At 43.4% G+C, this 22,124-nt stretch overlaps 1 protein-coding gene across 1 annotated transcript; it reads right to left on the reverse strand.

The window, feature by feature from the left end:
• Nucleotides 1–1,124: 1,124 nt before the first annotated feature.
• On the reverse strand, nucleotides 1,125–21,470 carry tspearb (thrombospondin-type laminin G domain and EAR repeats b; the record flags this gene model as incomplete). Its single annotated transcript, XM_079277081.1, has 15 exons — nucleotides 1,125–2,364; nucleotides 3,270–3,371; nucleotides 3,631–3,809; nucleotides 9,580–9,756; nucleotides 10,353–10,411; nucleotides 10,921–11,101; nucleotides 11,450–11,564; nucleotides 11,666–11,783; nucleotides 12,408–12,539; nucleotides 16,088–16,241; nucleotides 16,388–16,478; nucleotides 16,909–17,141; nucleotides 17,228–17,389; nucleotides 17,459–17,523; nucleotides 21,389–21,470. 15 exons carry the CDS (start codon nucleotides 21,468–21,470, stop codon nucleotides 2,211–2,213), a joined length of 2,004 nt encoding a protein of 667 aa, XP_079133207.1. The 3' UTR covers nucleotides 1,125–2,210.
• Nucleotides 21,471–22,124: the final 654 nt, after the last annotated feature.

The following is a 22,124-nucleotide window of genomic DNA, read 5'->3' on the forward strand; positions in this document are numbered from 1 at the left end:
AAAAGCATAATTTGAACACATTATATAATTGTGGTGCAACACATCACAGCTCCACTGAGCATGAGTCACATCAGAGGCACATGTGGAACACGATAACATCTGTAGATAACGGGAACATGAAGTATGAAGATATGAATAAGGCTGAAATCATAAAAACCCTGTTGACATGGAAACAGAAACAACATCAAACAGAAATAAAAAACATCAGAGAAATCAGACAATGAAGAGAATTTATTAACACACGAAGATACAAACAGTTAGTTGTTATATAAAACTGGAATATTCTGAGATAACGAGTTGTTTATCATGAAAATAATATATATTATTCCTCCAAAAGACGTGTTATATCTAATATTTATAAGCAAACACACCACATTGAATAAATTACTGTTTGGCTACGTGATGATATTCAAAAGACACCCGAGGGTCTAATGTTCTAGATGTGTAAAATAAGAGTCACGACACAAATCTGTATTCCTGAATAAAAGTGCACAGCACAGCTCTCAACATATCAAGATCATATTCAGTTATTCTTTGTGAAACAGAAACATGCTGCATCACATGATGATGTCATATTATGATTTAATAAATCAGAAACATCTGAGGCACTTTGAATTAACATTTTACTAATAGCTTATCAATCATTTTCATCTATAAATAATAACAAACGTACATTTACAGTAAAAAAACATGAATCACTTTTTCTCAGTACACTCAAATACACCATTCTCAGGATGTGCTCACACCAGCATTTACAAATCTAGAAACGGCTTTGTTTTTTTAATTGCTGGATTTAATTGCCGGGTTCTGCAGTCTTGACAAATAAGTTCAGCTTTGACGACAGAATTCACCGTGTTGACCAATAAAAAAACGCCTTCACAGAGCTCAGCTGTGATTGGACGGAGAGCCAGAGAGTCCAACATGCAGGAAGCTATCGCCGCTTATTAGCTGCGTGTCACCCTCCACTTCTATTAAAGCTCAAACTGCTCATCAGACAGGAAGTGATCGTACAAACTTAGCATTCAGTTAGCATCTTAGCTAGCTAACTTGCTAACTTGTAGTTTTCTTTAACTGTCCATGTACCAAGTCTAGCTAGCAGGCTAGCTAGCGTGGCGAGCTGAAGATATATGAAGTCAGTCACACTGTTTCAAGGCCGGATGTTTAGTTATTAAAATTGTTACAAATATCAACAGGATTTTGAACAAGGTTTTTACTTCAGGAACAGAACCTGCTAGTTGTGGGCTAGCATCAGTATATTTCCGGCTAGCTAGCATGCTACTGAAAGTCACGACTTCAAGTAGCCACAAGCTTCCAGCTGTTTCAACTCAATATGAACTTCACTGAATCGTCTAAAGCGTTTATGTTACTTCTGTTTAGGTTATTTCTGCAGCCAAAGGAGATTCACAGGAGGAATCAAAGACAGTCAATGATATTTATCAAGATTTTCTTCAGGTTAAAGACACTGAGGTGTTTATTCATGAACTAAACTGGACAAAGTGGATTTTCATTGAAGTGTTCAGTGTTTTTATAGATCTTTCCCTGATGAGTTTGGTCGTTCTGCCTCAGGACTAAAGCTGAGACCCTCTTCTGATTCAGTGTCTGTTACCACCTGCTAAGATGAGCTCAGGTTGAGACTGAAAAAAGCTAAAGAGCTGAAAGTTCTGTAGTTTCAGGTTCTCAAATGTGAATGTTTGCTGGTTTTCTGTGTCTTCGATAGTCTGGTGAATATCTTTGTGTTTCGAACAAAACAAGCAATTTATAGATCAAATGTCGATATTCAAGTCTTGGTAAGAAGTCACATGATACGCTGAATGATAAAACTCATTTATTCAAACAAAACGTTCAGAGTGTTTTAATGGTTGTAAACCTGAATCACCACCACAGTAGAGTCTGATACATCCAACATAAGATGATACCATCCCGCCCTGGATGAGTACTCAGGGAAGGTGTCATATATAAATCAAGTTTTCTATCATTAGCTTCCCTGAAGAGATGAAGCTGGACTGGACTCCTGAAACTTCTTCCACAGGCCGAAGCTGTGAATCAATTAAACTCCGAAGACTTCCCTCAGTTCTGAAGAAAACAATAGTGTGGTGATGTGATGAAGTTGGTAAATCATGAATTGTTTTGGGGTGTAAGGACCTCGTCGAGCCTGGAGGTGATGACAGTCGAGTCTTGCAGTCGTTTTGTTTTCGAAGTCTGAGTTTCTTTCAGTAGGTCCTGAGTTTGAAGACCTTGCTGAGCCTGGAGGTGGCGCTGGAGTACACGAGGAAGGAGCCTTCATCGGTGCTGAAGTATTCCCAGTCTCTGCAGCCGAACGTTGGCAGACTGTGGACCGGAACAAAGCCCTCATAACCCTGCCACCTGAAAACACAAAACATACGGAGATGATAAGCTACAAATAAACAGAAACTAACAGACTCCATTACACACCAACAGAATCCAACAGACACCGACAGACACCAACAGACACCAACAACAAACACCAACAGACACCAACAAACACCAACAAACACCAACAGACACCAACAACAAACACCAACAGACACCAACAAACACCAACAGACACCAACAACAAACACCAACAGACACCAACAAACACAGACAGAATCCAACAGAAACCAACAAACACCAACAGACACCAACAACAAACACCAACAGACACCAACAGACACCAACAAACACAGACAGAATCCAACAGACACCAACAAACACCAACAAACACCAACAGACACCAACAACAAACACCAACAGACACCAACAAACACCAACAAACACCAACAGACACCAACAGACACCAACAACAAACACCAACATACACCAACAGACACCAACAACAAACACCAACAGACACCAACAGACACCAACAAACACAGACAGAATCCAACAGAAACCAACAAACACCAACAAACACCAACAAACACCAACAAACACCAACAGACACCAACAACAGACACCAACAGACACCAACAAACACCAACAGACACCAACAGAATCCAACAGAAACCAACAAACACCAACAGACACCAACAGACACAAACACCAACAGACACCAACAGACACAAACACCAACAGACACCAACAGACACCAACAGAATCCAACAGAAACCAACAAACACCAACAGACACCAACAGACACAAACACCAACAGACACCAACAGAATCCAACAGAATTCAACAGAAACCAACAAACACCAACAGACACCAACAACAAACACCAACAGAAACCAACAAACGCAGACAAACACCAACAGACAGGAAGTACACACCTGTAGACGACACTATTCAGAGTGTAGGAGCTGCCATCATGAGAGTTGGCTACAACCAAGAACTTTTCCTCTCCGATGGTGAAGAACTCCCAGTCCACAGCACTGAACAAAACAACCTCATGTCATGTTTTTGGTCTCTCTGTTCTCAATGAGGTTTGGGCGACAAGCGGCCAACATCAACCCAACAACTGGAGATTGCGATACATTCCGTATAAACGTGAGTGTGTGCGTAGCGGCTGATCGGTTCTCAATCTTTTGAGGCAGACTGTTGAATTAGCAACATAAATTGACAAACATCGCAGAATTGCCCAAAAAACCTGATTCTATAGACCTGCTGCTCTGCAATGAGCCGGTTGGTCACCTGTGTGTGAGGATGTCCTGGAAGCGGATGAAGGTCTGCGTGAGCCTGTTGAGCTCGTACACGGTGGAGTTGATGCTGTAGAGATCCGGGCCGTGGTTTGAAACCTTCTGACTGTTGGCGACAGCGAGAAAGAACCTGCCGTCGATCTGAAACGTTTCCCAGTCCGTCGCTCCTACCGTCTGCAGGGAGACGAATAAATGGAGGGTAACCACTGACGGGAAACGTTGGCATCGAGGTACATTTACTGTTTAAAAACAAACATTGAATACAATGACGTAACAGGAAGATGACAGGTGTAAACAGTTTGTTCCAGAGTGAAACGTCTCATTAAAGTCACTGTGGAAATTCATGGCCCTGGAGGATGAATGCCAGTCATTCTGGTGACCCCTGACCTTTCTCCAGCCCCACCATCAGGCTCCACTTGCACACAAGTATCAAAACGTTCTGCTTCCTGCGCTCCAGAGGGTGAACCCTTCAGATTCTAATCAGCCCATGATCTTCTCTACCACCACCATCAGGACAAACTTTACATTGTTAATTCTTTAACGGCTCTTTAAGAATAAAAATACAATTTATTTTTACAACAATAAAAAAAAAGAGTTACAGATGAAGCAACAGCATGTTACAATCACCGTTCTTTAGGGGGCGGGGCTACACAGTGATTGACAGGTCTCTCTACCAGAGACGTATACAGCGTCTCTACGTCACTCCTCAATCCAGATATGGTCACTTCCTGTTCACTGGTTGCAAAAACAAGATGGCGACGGCCAAAATGCAGAACTCAAGACTTTACTCTCTATATTTTAGAGCCTTTATAATTCAGTCATCAGAGAAATCATCAGTGTGTATTTGTGGTTGTGGGTGTAATGCCTCCTGTAGCCTCTAGAGGACGCCAGCAGGGTGTTTAGTTCTGATCTGAGATCTATTTATAGATCAATTACACAAAGTCTTCTGTGACTGTTTCTGTAAGAAGTGGAATTAAAGATTCATGAAGCTTTAACATGTTTTTTGCGGTTTTTAAAAATCCAATAAAAGTCTTCAGTGAGATGATCCGCCCTGAGTCTGTTGAGAAAATTAGCTTATATACAGCTTAATCAGCAGCTAGTTTATATGCAGCTTTAAGTAGCAACTAGCTTATATACAGTTTAATTAACAGCTAGCTTATATACAGCTTTAAGTAGCAATTGACTTATATACAGTTTAATTAATCACTAGCATATTTGTAGTTTTAAATAACCATTAGCTTATGCAGCTCTATTAACCACTTATACAGTTCTCACAGCATACACTAAGGCCAGAGAGAAGCAGGTGAAAGGTTACTTATTTAACTGCGTCACAAGGAACAGGCAGCCATTTTCAGATAGATAAGGAAGACACAATAGACAGTGAGATTCAAGCGAGGGCCAACGCCCCAGCTGAGCCCGGCTTCTTCACACACTCCTTCTTAGGACCTCTCGCATGGAACTCCTCACTCACACTGATGGAAACCAACGCCTATTGGGAGGGGCCAAGGTGAATGGACATTCACGGCCTCCATCCAGGCGCCATAACGTACAAACGTGCCACGCCTGCATCTTTGACTTTGGCCAATGTGTATCAAGGGGCGGAACCCCTATATTAAGTTTCACGCTGATGTGTTTAAGCGTGTCTCATGGTGAATCTCTGCGAAGTTCATCCATTAGCACCCAAGCTTGTTTTTGATAGCTGGGCTGAATGACTCTGTTGATAAATAAATCTATTGCTTTGATTTAACTATACGCCTCTGAGAGCTTCTGTTTCATTCTTAAACCTGCTCTAAGTGTGAAAGACAGCTACAACATTTTTTCACAACAAGTCCAAACAGTCTGCTGCTGGAAACCCCCTCACACACACACTCACACTCACACACTCACACACACACACACACACACATGAATTACAGTCCTCTGGTTCCTGTGTTTTAATTGGAGGGTTTATTTTCCGTTTTAATGAAGTAACTGAGCAAAAAAAGTAAAAAGACATTTTCATAAATCATGAAGTGATTTTAAAGAAGTGCTTTCATGTGAACGTCTGTCATCACATTTAGTCTGAATACCTTTCTACCTGCAGGACGTCCTGCCTTCAGAGTTATTACAGGAGAGAATGAAGAAGCAGGAAACATGCAGGTCAGCTGTGCTATAGAGCAGAGGTCCTCAACCTTTTTTGCGTCACGGACCGGTTTCATGTTCGAAAATATTCCCACGGACCGGCCTTCAAGGTGTGGCGGATAAACACGACGAAATAAAATAATACGACCGGCGTGAAAACAAATATAAAATGCATAAAGAATACAACTCACCATGACGCTGAATGAGTGGAGCTGAGCCCGTTTCTGTGCCACGAGACGGTCCACCTGGGGGTAACGGGAGACAAGGACACGCGGAATGTGTTCCGCATGTCCGGTCTACGCCGTCAGTTTGTCTTGATTATGGTCACTGCAGAACATCCAGCTTGACAGAGACAGCAGGTTGGAAATGGAAGCAATGTTTTGAGTGCTTTAGTGGCGACCTCAGGGTACTCAGCCTTGATTTTCATCCAGAACAGGCAGAGTTGTCCCAAACATACTTTTAAGGCCGCCGTCATTTCAAGCTCCAGCAGCTGATCTTCCTCCTCACGGATCAGCTCCATTCACCTGGTTTCTTCACAAATGGGTCGCGGATCCATTCCGTGGCAGTTCGTGGGTCTTTTGTGGTTGGGAAGTAACGCTCGAACTCTTTTAAACGCAGAGACAGGTGATCGTGCACCAGCTGGGAGAATGAAGGTCCAGGCTCCGTCTCTTCCAATGTTTGAAACATGTCAAATATCCCTCCGTCCACTCGCCGACCCCACAACTCCAGTTTGGCTTTGAATGCAGATACTTTATCTGCCAATTTGAAGACGGTTGTCGTTTCCCCTGAAGTGACGGATTGAGTTCGTTGAGCAGGTTGAATATGTATAAGTAAGCCAGTTTTGAGACCCATTCCTCGTCACTGGAATGTGCTGCCAGTGGTGACGTTTTTTCTGACAGAAATCTCTGCAGTGGCTCTCGTAACTCAAACACTCTGGTCAGCGATCTTCCTCTGGATAGCCATCTTATTTCTGTGTGTAAGAGAAGGCGTTTGTGCTTTGCGTCCATCTCCTCACACAGCTGCTCGAACAGACGGGAGTTGAGGGCATGTGCTCTGACGTGGTTAATGACTTTAACCACATCATTGTTGGAACGCTGTTAAGCATTCCAACTATTGTTATCCTGTTTCTTTATTTTTAGAAGATCTTTTTCTCAAGTCATCCTCCCTCTCAATTATTAATATCGGAGCAATAGGATACACGGTTGTGGGAGTTTTGATGATTTGTTTGAGAGGTGTTTCCCTGTTTTATCTCCATGAAATGGCTTCAGGCACACAGGTGTTTGCGATTGAGCCAATTAGTGATGTTGATAAACACACAGACTCTCAGACACACGCGTGCATACACTCCTCTCCCTCTCTCTCTCTGTGTGTCTCTCTCTCTCCCTCTCTCTCTCTGTCTCTCTCTCTCTCTCTCTCCCTCTCTCTCTCTGTGTCTCTCTCTCTCTCTCTCTCTCTCTCTCTCTCTGTGTGTCTCTCTCTCTCGCTCTCCCTCTCTCTCTCTGTGTCTCTCTCTCTCTCTCTCCCTCTCTCTCTCTGTGTCTCTCATACAGTCATTCAGGTCTTAGGGATCTTTAGAGGTCTTTCCCCCCTCCTCCACCCCCCCCCCCCCACACACACACACGCCATTTCAAAATAAAAGCCCCACAGAATGAATCCTAACTGAAATGCTTGTGATGAGCCTGTCATTTAATAACCGGTTTGTGTTTATCTAACATTATGATTCTGTCTCCTCTCCCCTTCTCCCCCACACCCCACACCCCATTTCAAAATAAAAGCCCCAGAGAGTGAATTCTAACTGAACTGCTTGTGATGAAGCCTGTCATTTAATAACCTCTGTTTATGTGTCAAACATTATGATTATGTCTCTCCTCCCCCTCCCTCCCCCACCCAGTCCCACCCTTTCAAAATAAAAGCCTCATGGATTAACTGTATTTAAACGTTTCGCTCAAAATTAGGCTTTTTTGTTGAAATAATGAATGCTCTTACTAATACTGCGACAACTACTACTACTGCTAATATTTCTAGTATTACCACTACTACTACAACTTTTGCTGTTGCTACTATTACTACTACTGCTACTGCTATTACTGCTACCATAAATATTATTACTACCACTACTGCTATTACTACCACTACTATTATTACTGATACTACAACTGCTAATACTGCTATTCCTGCTACTACCAGTACTAATAACCAGTACTAATACTACTACAGCTATTAGTACGACTGCTGATACTACTACTTCTACTACTTCTTCTAATTACAAATACTTCGATGACAACTTCTACTACTATTGCTACTACAAATATCACTACTGCTGCAACTAGTACTTATTCAAATGCTACTCATACTTATACTGCGAATAATACTTCTACTACTACTACAACAAATATCACTACTGCTGGAATTCTTTTAAGCTACAGAAACCGTTCGAATATCAAAATGTTCAGCTCTTTCAGGAGAGGGGTGATATAACTTCATACTTGTAATCTTTCAACTTTTTGAATTATTCAGCTTTTTGCAATTTTTTTAAAATTGGATATCTATTTTCAGCAATGTTTTTGAGATTCATTTCAGCTTTCAGCATTCCAACGCATTTTCAGCAGGAAATGCATTTTCTAGTTCAATACGCTGTTCAGTTCAGGTGACATTTTTCGGCTAGCCAGCATTTCCCTGTGAATGACACACATTCAGGTGCAACCTCCTTAATCCGAGCAGTTAAACCAGAAAGCCGTCCAGTCATGGCAGCAGCTCCGTTCGTGCATGACACAAAATTACCAATTCAGTTTTGACATGTGTCAAGAGGGACAGGCGCTTGTAATTGGGAGAGAATCCGGTCATTTTTCAAAATAAAATATCTTTCCGACTCCGATAATCAACCAAATGAAAAAAAGTTATTTATTCTTTCTGTGCGGTCCGGTACCAAATGACCCGCGACCCGGTACTGGGTTGGGGACCACTGCTATAAAAGGATCTTATTTCATGAATATACAGGTTACAAAAGCCCAATAAAACAGGTACAGGTGAAGTTTGATCATCAGTAAACTCTGATACAGATCTACGAGGTCTTCAAAGAACCTGAATGTTCCTTTAATCCAGACAGAAGCTTCAATAACACATTGAACTGAGATAACCCTCTTCATCACCTGTTCAGGTAGAGACTCACCTGTACAGGTAGAGACTCTCCTGTTCAGGTAGAGACTCACCTGTACAGGTAGAGACTCCTGTTCAGGTAGAGACAGGTAGAGACTCACCTGTACAGGTAGAGACTCTCCTGTACAGGTAGAGACTCTCCAGTTCAGGTAGAGACTCACCTGTACAGGTAGAGACTCTCCTGTTCAGGTAGAGACTCACCTGTACAGGTAGAGACTCTCCTGTTCAGGTCGAGACAGATAGAGACTCACCTGTACAGGTAGAGACTCTCCTGTTCAGGTAGAGACAGATAGAGACTCACCTGTACAGGTAGAGACTCTCCTGTTCAGGTAGAGACAGATAGAGACTCGCCTGTACAGGTAGAGACTCACCTGTTCAGGTAGAGACAGATAGAGACTCACCTGTACAGGTAGAGACTCTCCTGTTCAGGTAGAGACAGATATAGACTCACCTGTACAGATAGACTCTCCTGTTCAGGTAGAGACTCTCCTGTTCAGGTAGAGACAGATAGAGACTCACCTGTACAGATAGACTCTCCTGTTCAGGTAGAGACTCTCCTGTTCAGGTAGACAGATAGAGACTCACCTGTTCAGGTAGAGACTCACCTGTTCAGGTATACCAGACCTGCTTTCTTCAGATCTACGACACAAAGACAACAGACACTGACCGGGATGCTCTGGAATGTCTGGAAGCAGCCGTCCAGCCAGACGTACACGGTGGAGCTGATGGTGGTGGTCTGACCGTCAAAGGTGTTGGCGACCACCAGGAAGTGGTACGGTCCCACGGAGAAGAACTCCCAGTCATACGCTCCGGACGTGGACAGAGTCTGGTTCACCTCAAACAGCTGCAGGGACAGAGAGGACAGAGGGTCAGGACAAGAGACGATGAGACACAATGAAGGTAGACAAGGTATAACAGGTGAGGATACAACTCAGTATGAAAGGACAGGACAGGAAAGAATGGGTGAAGACAAGAAAGGACAGGTCAGCAGGTAAGAGGATATTAAGGATTTAAGGTGTTTGTGAGGACAGTGTGTTTGTGAGGACAGAGTTTGTGACGACCGTGTGTTTGTGAGGACAGTGTTTGTGAGGACAGTGTGTGAGGACAGTATTTGTGAGGACAGTGTTTGTGAGGACAGTGTGTGAGGACAGTATTTGTGAGGACAGTGTTTGTGAGGACAGTGTGTTTGTGAGGACAGTGTGTGAGGACCGTGTGTTTGTGAGGACAGTGTTTGTGAGGACAGTGTGTGAGGACAGTGTGTGAGGACAGTATTTGTGAGGACCGTGTGTTTGTGAGGACAGTGTGTGAGGACAGTGTTTGTGAGGACAGTGTTTGTGAGGACAGTGTGTGAGGACAGTGTGTGAGGACAGTGTGTGAGGACATTGTGAGGACAGTGTGTGAGGACAGTGTTTGTGAGGACAGTGTTTATGAGGACGTTACCTTTGTGTCTGTGTTCCACCTGTAGATCACACTGTGGATGTTGTGATTGGAGTCTCTGGCTGAGGACACAGAGACACTTTAATCACTTTAATCACATTATTATTATTATTATGTAATTCGTTTCATGTAGTTTAAATAAATATCTAACGTCTCATCTGATGCTGGAGAAGACACGTTGGACTGTTGCTTTAAGTGTGTGTGTGTGTGTGTGTGTGTGTGTGTGTGTGTGTGTGTGTGTGTGTGTGTGTGTGTGTGTGTGTGATCTAACCACAGTACACCGGCATCAGCTGACTTTCTTTCTTTCTGTGTTTTTCTTTCAGACGGTCAGATCATAAACAATCTTTCTTTCCATCCTTTCAGCTCAGATCAATGAGTGTTTTATCTTTACAGGACACACACACACACACACACCCACACCACATGAATGGGCAGGTGGAGGTGTGTTTGATGTTAATGTCGCTCTGAACTCTCTGAACTCTTCACAGAGCTTTAAACTTCACACGAGACCCTCTAGTAGCTGCTCTGGAGCTTTTGATCCTGTTACAGGTTCTTCTTCTGGTTTGTTTACCTCGTCTATGATTGGCCACCACCAGGAAGCTGTGGTTGTGGATGTGGAAGGCCTCCCAGTCCAGAGCGGAGTGAGTCTCCAGAGTTTGGTGACGGAGGAAACGCCGCCGCCGCCGATTCCACCGGTAGATGACTGACAGTTCAGGCTCCGCCTCCCTGGAGTTCGCCACCACCAGGAAAATCTGATGAGAAGTAATACAACAACAGCAGCAGGTCAAACAGTCGTAACAGTGAGAGGAAGTACGAGTGAAGTTATTTTAATCTGAAAAGATTGCGGCCATAAATGACCAGAAATCAAAATCGAGCACAACATTAACTTTTGTGTGAAAATACAAAACATAGTGATTGATATGTTCCCTTATATCTGATAAGAACATATTTAATTTAGGTTAAATCAACAAGACCGTATTTATTCAAGTTGATTAGTCGATCGGCATCTGTTGATAATCGAATGGTTTTGATTGATCGTAAAAGGTTCCAGTTTATTCTCTCTGGAGGAGATTTGTGTTGAAAGCTGCAACAGCTCTCACCTGATCTCCGATGGTGAAGTGTTTCCAGGCTCGAGCCTCCTGAGTGCTGACGTTCTGGTAGAGCTGGAATGACCCGTTCCTCCATTTGTAGATACCTGAACCGGGACGAGAGTCCCTACAGGACGAGACGTGAGGGGTTACACAGGTCAGTCCTTCGTGTCCTCAAGACCTGTAGGTGGTCTAACAATCCGGTCCCGTTCTTAGATCTGTTTTTACCTGTTGGCTGCAGCCATGAACAGACCTTCAGACGGGATGGAGAAGACCTCCACATCAAAGGTTTCTGAGCTGGTGTACAGATCCTGGTAGTCCTCCACGTAGTCCAGACGCTCCTGACCTGACATGTGAGACAGTAGAGGAGACGGATGAAGTAGAACCACCATACAGAACCTTGAATGGTTGTCCGGACATGTGCTGGATCAAGATACGTTTTCTATGTTGTTCTGTCTTCTGTTGGGTTTGTTGATTTGTTTGTCAGCAGGATTGCATAAAAACGGTTTGATTTCCATTAAGATAACATAAGATGTCTTGTCTCGTCTATTGTGTTGGTGATGGAGTGCAGATTAGTACAGATTACAGATTAGCCATGGGAACTGTGGAGGTCCCTTCTAGTTATTATTATTTTCATGATATTTTTCTTCAGTGTTGAACAAACAGCATCCTGATTTAATTGTGCATTATTTTAAATAGTTATTTGAAATCTCAGTAAACTTAAAAAAGAATCACGTCATCAAAGTGGAATAAAAATAACTGCTTTTAGCTGTTAACAAACAGAAAATCAGCTTTTCAACATCACTGTTTGTCATAATATGATCAACTCAAAGACCTTTTCAAAATAAAACTTTATTCTCATGATTCTTTTTCATTTCACTGCAAATCTCAATTATTACTACAACTCCTGTTCTCTGATGTGGACGCATTTTACAAATAGTGTTTGAACATTCCAGACTCGCAGACTCACTCTGCAGCAGAGTCCTCCATGTGAGTCCGTCACAGACGAACAGGCCTTTCCTCGGAGCGTTGAACCACAGCTGACCCTGTTCAGGTCCAGAACATGGAGGAGGATTTCCCAGAGTCACTCTGGCCTCCGCCTCTACAACGCAACAACAACAACACGTCTCCAGGAGTTTATGGTGTGAGGGCGGTCAGACCTGAAAGTAAACAGCTGGAAACATTTACTCAAGTAGCCGACTGTACATAAGTACACATTTCAGGTACTTGTACTTTGAGTAAATTTGGTCCATTCATTAATTAGTCCATTCATCAATTAGTCCATTGACAGAAACTATTATGGTGGTGGAAGTCATTTTCCTGTAAAACCATTTGTTGGTTCCAGATGTTGAAATGTTAATGTATTAGTGTTAATACTTTCCTCTGGAGTATAAAACTATTAAGTGGCATTAAAAGTACATTCTTACATATATTTTCAGTCTACTCCTGCAGACAGTGTGGAGGGATGGAAAGCCCCTTCTTCTTTGGAACAATCCCAGTGACACAGAAGTCGAAACCATTTATAATTTGTCATTTCAGCGTCTGCACTTAATCAGTAACTGTATCTGACTGTGTGGTTGACAGACTGACAGAACTGACAACTGACAGCTTCACTTCACTTCATGAAGTGAAGGTAATGAAGGTTTCCGTCACTCCTTCAACCACACGTCTTCATTATGAGCAGACACAGAGCGATGACTTATGTATCATCATCACACATTAGTCACCTGAAGCTTTAACGCCTGAAGACAGAACGACCCCAAAGATACACAACACTGAACTCAACAGACATGATGTCGTTGTTAGTGCTATATAAGGACGGCCTGGTAGCACCTCCTGTTAGCAGCTTCTGGAAGCATAAGATGTAGCTTTAGCCTCAGTCTGTTAGCATGACATCATGACCTGAGACCTGTTAGCTTTAGCCTCAGTCTGTTAGCATATCACGACCTGAGACCTGTTAGCTTTAGCCTCAGTCTGTTAGCATGACATCCCGACCTGAGACCTGTTAGCTTTTGCCTCAGTCTGTTAGCATGACATCACGACCTGAGACCTGTCGGCTTTAGCCTCAGTCTGTTAGCATGACATCATGACCTGATACCTGTTAGTTTTTGCCTCAGTCTGTTAGCATGACATCATGACCTGATACCTGTTAGCTTTTGCCTCAGTCTGTTAGCATGACATCATGACCTGAGACCTGTTAGCTTTAGCCTCAGTCTGTTAGCATATCACGACCTGAGACCTGTTAGCCTCAGTCTGTTAGCATGACATCATGACCTGAGACCTGTTGGCTTTAGCCTCAGTCTGTTAGCATGACATCATGACCTGAGACCTGCCAGCTTTAGCCTCAGTCTGTTAGCATGACATCATGACCTGAGACCTGTTAGCTTTAGCCTCAGTCTGTTAGCATGACATCATGACCTGAGACCTGTTAGCTTTAGCCTCAGTCTGTTAGGATGACATCATAACCTGAGACCTGTTAGCTTTAGCCTCAGTCTGTTAGCATGACATCATGACCTGAGACCTGTCGGCTTTAGCCTCAGTCTGTTCGCATGACATCTCCTGAGACTGAAGTTAACAGACATAAACCAAAGACAGCTTAATTTAAACTGTGAGTCACAGAGAGAAGAGAGTTCAGTATGCTGAACTTTATTACCTGTCTGAGCCTCAGGCTGCTCACACTTTACCTCAACAGACATTAGGCAAGGCAAGGCAAGTTTATTTGTATAGCACATTTCAACAACAAGGTAATTCAAAGTGCTTCACATAAAACCATTAAAAGCATCAAAACACAAGCCAAAAGAAAAGGAGATTTAAAAAACAATTAAAAAACAGTGTAAGAAATAAAATGCAGTAGTAAAATGCAGAAATGCAGGAAATTGATTAATATATGAATTGAATGTGGTTCAATTAAAGGCAGCAGCAAACAGAAAAGTCTTCAATCTTGATTTAAATGAGCTGAGGGTCTCAGCAGACCTGCAGCTTTCTGGGACTTTGTTCCAAATATGTGGAGCAGAAAAACTGAACGCTGCTTCTCCATGTTTAGTTCTGACTCTGGGAACAGAAAGTAGACCGGTCCCAGACGACCTGAGGGGTCGGGATGGTTCATAAGGTAGCAGCAGATCAGATATGTATTTTGGCCCTAAACCATTCAGTGCTTTGTAAACCAACAGCAGGATTTTAAAGTCAATTCTTTGTTGGACAGGAAGCCAGTGCAAAGACCTCAGAACTGGAGTGATATGATCCACCCTCCTGGTCTTAGTGAGGACTCGAGCTGCAGCGTTCTGAATCAGCTGCAGCTTTCTGACAGATTTTTTACAGAGACCTGTAAACACACCGTTACAGTAGTCCAGTCTGCTGAAGATCAATGCGTGGACAAGTTTTTCCAAATCCTGTTGAGACATAAGTCCTCTAATCCTTGATATATTCTTCAGGTGATAGGAGGCTGATTTTGTAATTGTCTTGATATGGCTGTTCAGGTTGAGGTCTGAATCCATAACTACATCTAGATTTCTGGGTTGGTTTGTGGGTTTTAACATCAGTGACTGAAGCTGAGTGGTGATTTTCAATTGTTCATCCTTGGCACCAAAAACAATTACTTCTGTTTTATCTTTGTTTAATTGAAGAAAATTCTGGCACATCCAGTTGTTGATTTGTTCAATGCAGTTACCCAGCCCTTGTATGGGATTATAGTCCCCTGGTGACATAGTTATGTAGATTTGTGTGTCGTCTGCATAATTATGATAACACACTTTGTTGCTTTCCATAATCTGAGCTAGTGGAAGCATGTAGATGTTGAACAGAAGAGGCCCCAGTGTTGAACCTTGGGGAACACCACATGTCATTTTAGTCAGCTCTGATGTGTAATCAGCTACAGACACAAAGTATTCTCGGCCCTTCAAGTAGGATTCAAACCAGTTAAGTGCTGTGCCAGAGAGTCCCACCCAGATTTTTAGTCTTTCTAGGAGTATGGCATGGTCGACCGTGTCGATTAACAGAAATCCTGTCTCTCTTTAGATGTTTCAAATTGATATATATAGTTTCATCTCTGCATCATTATAAGCCACAATAATCACATCAAACCTTGAGATCCTAGCAATGCTAAGGATGCACAAATCTATGCTAGCATTAGCTGGGAAGATAACATCTTCCTCTTGCTTCCAGTCTTTGTGCTAAGCTAGGCTAACCGTGGGTTCTGTACTGGACACACAGAGATGAGACTGCAATGAAACATTTTTCAATTTCCTAATTTAAAGAACTGGAACAGGAACAAGAACACACCTGTACCAGGTAGTCAGCACCTGTGATGTTGGAAACATACATCAAACAGTAGAGCAGACCCCGTCTGTCAATCACACACACACACACACACACACACACACACACACACACACACACACACACACACACACACACACACACAGGAATCTCTTCCATCCTGTCAGTCCTTCAGTAGCTCAGTCCCTGATACCATCACAACCTGAACCACCAACACAGTTAAAGGTCCCTCATGTGGAGCCGAGCCACTGGTTCTGATCCGGGTTTCTCTACATGGCCAGATGTATGTGGACAGCTAAACATGTGTTAACATAGTTCAAAAAATGTCCAATTGGACCGAAAACCACCAGAAACTAGAAAAGGTTCCCTCCTCACCGTACGGGTACACCGGTCCACGGTGCTCGGCCTGCAGTGGGCTGGACTTTAGGAACTGGGGGACGGACAGCTCGGCCAGGTTGGGGTCAGAGGTCGGGCACAGTCTGGGCGTGACGTCTGAACCAGGAAGTAGAACTAGCTGACGAAGTAGACCCTGAACACAGAAAGAACCAGTTGGAACTCAATTTGATGCTAACGTTAGATGTTGGTGCTAGCATGTCAGCCACATGGTCTTGATCTTATCCCAGCTTAAGACCCTGAAGGACTGATCTGAAGTCCTGATCCTGAATACAGACTCACAGTGAAGCGGCCCCTCAACCTCCTCCTGCTGCCGATGAAGAACCTGGACCCTCTGGTGCTCAGAGTGCTGGGGAACGACTGGACCTGTTTACTGGGAGACAGGAAACCAGTTAGACTCCTGTCCACTGGTCTCTACTGGTCTGTGTGATCAGGGTTATGCTTCTGATTTCAGTTACTTTAATTCACCAAACTGAACCAAAGTCCAGTTAAAACCAGACTAAGTCAGAAGGACTCAGTCTAAACTAAAGTAAACCAGGCTGAGCTGGACTGAACCAGGCTTTGGTTAACAAAGGTGGACCAGGATGAACCAAACAGTACCATATGAGACCGCTCTGAACTGAAACCGCCTGAAATGAGGAGAACTCTGTCAAGGGAACCAGACTGAACTGGACTGAACCAAACCGAAAGAAACCAAACTGAGCTCAACTGGACCGAACCAGTTTGACTTGAAGTGAACTGAACTGCACCAGCCTGAACTGGACTAAGCTGAACTGGTCTTAAGTGGTCTGACGGAGACTCACAGCTCAAGAGGAAGTCCACAGTCGATGGTCAGCGTGGCGTACGGTCCGGTGACGGCCAGCACCACCGTGTGCCAGCAGTTATCGTCCAGTCTAATGTCCTTAAAGGTCAGCCGGCTCAGCCCACCGACGCCGGGGGGCGTGGTCAGGAAGTGGAGGCGGGTCTCTGAGACACGCAGGCCCAGCAGCAGCGAATCAGATTCCTCATCCACGACAGAGAAGATGTACTCGTTCCTCTGGAAACAAGAGAGCGAGACAAGTGAGAACCAGAGAGAACCAGAACAAAACCAGACCAGGTTCCTCTTGGTTCTACGGGTTTCACCTTCTGTCTCAGTCTCGGTATCTTGATGGTGGCGACCAATGAGAACTCGGCAGGGAAGTAGTCACAGTTGCTGAAGATTTGAGAGGCGGGAAAACTAAGAGCTGTCGCCACGGCGCCAACAAACCGGAGGCCTCTAGACCCTTTGGACTGGACCATCTGCAACTGATCGGTCATTTCATTGATCATTTGTTTATCTAGCAAGTCATTCATCCCTCCCCCCACCTGTCCTACCTGTGGGGGCGGGGCTTGTCCTTGGTGTGGCAGGGCTCTGGCCAGCAGGTCAAGAGGCAGCAGGTCTGAGAAAAAAAGAGAAACTCCTTATTCAGAAACACTTTGGCCTCTCAACAATACATCTGAGAAAAACAAACCGCAAATTACTCCTTGTGGCCCTAACTATCGCCAATAAAACTATCCTCATGAACTGGAAATCAAGGAATAATACACAGATCGCACACTGGAGAAACCTAATGACAGAATATATTTCAATGGAAAATCTAACCTCATCCATCATATACAATACAACAGAACACCATTCCACCTGGTCATCCCTCACTATGTTTCTGCAAACGTGACACCACCCATAATATTGAAATTTGTATGGTATATATACCGGTATATATATATATTTTGTGTATTTTTTACTATTGTTGATTTCAGTTTTGTTTTTCTTGCCGGACAACCAATTGAAACCCACGTACATGCATACATGCATGAACATCCATATGCACACATACTTACCTGTTTTTAATTTTTTTTATTTTTTTGGTTTGTTGTTTTTTTAATTATTATTATTATTTTTATATTTTTTTCCCTCCATCTCAAAAGGCTCAAGAACATTCTCTCACACACACACACGCACGCACACATCACATTATCACCTCAGGGGACGTTTAACTTGTCTACCTGTGGCTTCAGTGATCTAAAAATAGAACCAAGGGTGAGTCAAGTCACAGATATCAGCTTCTGGCAGCGTTCAGAGTAGCTTATGGAGTAACGTAGGGAGTAACATACAGAGTAACGTAGGGAGTACCGTACGGAGTACCGGAGTAAGTACCGTACGGAGTACCGGAGTAAGTAACGTACGGAGTACCGTCGGGAGTAACGTCGGGAGTAACGTCGGGAGTAACGTCGGGAGTAACGTCGGGAGTAACGTACGGAGTAACGTAGGGAGTACCGTACGGAGTACCGGAGTAAGTAACGTACGGAGTACCGTCGGGAGTAACGTCGGGAGTAACGTACGGAGTACCGGCGGGAGTAACGTACGGAGTAACGTACGGAGTAACGTACGGAGTAACGTACGGAGTAACGTACGGAGTAACGTACGGAGTAACGTACGGAGTAACGTACGGAGTAACGTAAGGAGTAACGTAGGGAGTAACGTAAGGAGTAACGTAGGGAGTAACGTAGGGAGTAACGTAGGGAGTAACGTACGGAGTAACGTAGGGAGTACCGTACGGAGTAACGTAGGGAGTAACGTACGGAGTAACATAGGGAGTACCGTACGGAGTAACGTAGGGAGTAACGTACGGAGTAACATAGGGAGTACCGTACGGAGTAACGTAGGGAGTAACGTACGGAGTATCGTACGGAGTAAGTAACGTAGGGAGTAATGTAGGGAGTAACATACGGAATAGCTTACAGACTAACGTACGGAGTGAACTCAGCTGGAATCCTTAAGTAATATTAAAAAAACATTTTGCTGTGTTCTTCACAGTCGAACACAACCTTCAGCCTCAAGGACCAATATATACTGTGTTCATAAATGTGAAAGGTGACAGAAATTAGATGAAAGAAGAGACGTAGAGGGAGTTAAATACTTTGTCTCTAAACTGGAGGCAACAGCTCGATGTTAGCTTTTTAGCTGGAATTCCCCTTTAAGCTCCTCTGAGGCTGTATGTGTGTTCTGTTGCTGCAGAGAGATCAATGGAGGATGAATGGAGGATGAATGGAGGATGAATGGAGGATGAATGGAGGATGAATGGAGGGAGGGGACGACATGCACAGAAACTGATCTCACATTTCAAAGAAGCACAAAGCAGCAGAGAGTCGTCTGAAACACATGAAACACAGCGACCACAAACTACACTGATGTTAATATCAGGAGTTTACTAAGAGAACAAACTAATCAATCAATGGAGAATAAGTATCTCATTGACTTTGATGTTGGTCAACAAATAGCTCCAATGCTAACAGCTAAAACCACAGTCTCCTTTTTACATAGTTAATATCTGCATCTGTCGAGTAAATAACGAAGAACATGTAAACCAGAAAGCGCTTGTTGTCAGACAGAGGATGTTGAAGAGGAAATTTAGTTTTATAACCAAATGCCTTACACAAGACAGTACACACAGATTCACTTTATTTAATATATTTTATTCCATTGTGATAGTGACAAACTGTCTGTTTTTCCTGTTCTGTTCAGAAGGTGTTGTCTGTCTGCCGTCTACCTGTTTCATTGTGAATGAGGTATCAATGCTAAGCTAGATGGCTAAAAGGGTCCTGGATTGGATAGTGAAAATAAGTCAAATCAAATAAATACAAAATAGTTTTTAAAAGCTATTTTCAATCATCATCTTCTAAGTTCAGTTAGCTTTGAGTTAGTTAGCGCCAGTGGTGGGCCGTCAGGGCCTGCAAGGCCTTCTCTGCTGGCCTAAACAGAATCACAAAGTTATATCTATTTTATAATCTAATAATGTTTCTTAAATACACTACATGTATTATAATATTTTTCCCATTATCTTAGGTTCTCATTGCACAGCTCCTGTGTTCCTCAGTTGCTCTGCTTCCAGTGCAGCTTGTTTTAAGTAGAGCTTTTATCCAATCAGATCCCACCTCTGTGTCTCTAGGTAGAACAGAGCCAGAGGCCTGCTGACTCACAAGTGCATCATGTGCACTTTAAGTGAATGGAGACGATATTGTTGATTGTCATAGTCTTCAACCAATCAGATCTTTAGTTTGACATGTTGGGCGTATTCTTTGACGTGTCAGAGCTGCTAGCCGGCCTACAAGTACGTGATTGGTCAGTGGGCTAGCGTGACATGTTTGGCGGTGACAATCCCAAAATCTGCTGCCTCTGGAGCGGACATCTTCAGCCTCAAACACATTAAAACGTATTCAAGAAATACACCTGGGGAGGCTCCACTGTCTTCACTGGCGTCCATGAATGGAGAAGGACTTCTTACTGGAACTAAAACACACGGATGTACTGAACAACCGTGAGATTAAACTCTTTATTAACAAAGAAAGGAGGATGGACTTTGTCTTTAAATAGTGAACAGCAGCTCTGGTAAGTTAAATGCTCTTGTTTTTACATCTGCAGTAGCTTTAATATGCTTGTTTATATATTATTATTTGTACAACTTGTTGTTATGAAGATGGATTTTTGTTTGGTTTTATATGTGATAGGAACCATTGTTACATCCAGTGTTGCTCTGGGGACATATTTAGCTGGAGCCAGTGTTGCCAAGTTGGCGAATTTCTCGCTAAATCTGGAGACTTTCTAAACCCTAATGGAGACTTTATTTGTCAAAATCTACTCGTGACAAATCTGGAGACTTGTTGTGTTGATGGAGACTTGTCTGGTGTTGTTACTCTGACGTTGAAGCTCGTACGTTCTGCACTGTGGTGAACGAGCAGCGGTGCTGCCGTGAGCCCCACAGCTCTCACAGGCTACTCTCTGCAGGACAGCAGTGAAGGCCAGGTATAACATGCACGGCCCGCCACTGGTTAGCTCCGAGTTAACCCAGCTGACTACAGGATGGATTGATGACTAACTTGTTAGTTAACATGTAAATCTGACAGACTTTAAAGTTGGACGTGAATTAGCCTCCAGTCTTTATGCTAAGCTAGGCTAAACACATACAAAGTGTCTCTTTCTTAATATTTTATGCCAGCGAAACTCCTCTTCCAAATCTGTAAAATGTAATGTCTTCTCATAAAATAAAACTTGACATATTTTCATTGAACAATGTTTTGGTTAAGTCAGCTGGTACCAACACACTGCTGGTTTTGGGCTTCGGTTGAGCTAGGCTAACAGTTCACCCCATTTCCAGTCTTTGTGCTAAGCTAGGCTAAACAGGACTTGGAAACATCATATCCATCTGCCTCTGGAGGGGGAGAGATGACGGACTTTTCCTTTAAAGGTTTCTGGTGGACTCGTACCTGTACACGGTCTCCAGCTGTGGCTTTGGACTCTGGTGGCGAGCATCACCCAGGTGAGCAGCAGGGAGCGACACGCTAACATCACGCCAACGACGCGGGTTTGATTCCGCCTCACCGGTCCGCTTCTCATCCGACGTCGCTCAGTGACATTTTCCAGCTGTGCACTAGAACCAGGTCCAGTCAGACTCTTCTGGTGGTTCTGATGTTCTGCTTCAGCAGTTAATTCAAAGGTCTGTGAAACACAATGAATAGAAACGTTAATAAGAAACAAATATTCATAAATGTTAGGATGTTATGATGGAAGAGTATGATGCTCATTCTCACTCTGTTATGTCTCAGATGTTGTTTTTTTCACAGATTTGATGCTAAATTCAACAGTTGCTTGACTTTGTAGAATTAAATAATCGGAAATCCCTCCAAAATACAATAAGACTCATCGTATTTCATCGATTGGATGGAGTTCTTGTATTCTGATCAGAAACATTCATCCTCTGCGTCTCTAGTTTTTGGAAGGAAGGAAGGAGCTGTTCCTTTCACTGCCCTGTAGGCTATCGCCAGAGTCTTAACTTGGATGCTCTTACAGGGAGCCAGTGTAGAGAACGGAGAAGGCAAGTTGTGGGAGAACTTGGGGCGATTGAACACCAGGCGAACTGCAGCTTTCTGGACAAGCTCCAGAGGTCTGATGGCCGGGGCTCCGGCAAGTAGTGAGTTGCAGTAGTCCAGGCGGGAGATGACA

The sequence above is a fragment of the Melanostigma gelatinosum genome (genome assembly GCF_949748355.1).
Source record: "Melanostigma gelatinosum genome assembly, chromosome: 10".
NCBI classification, from domain to species: domain Eukaryota; kingdom Metazoa; phylum Chordata; class Actinopteri; order Perciformes; family Zoarcidae; genus Melanostigma; species Melanostigma gelatinosum.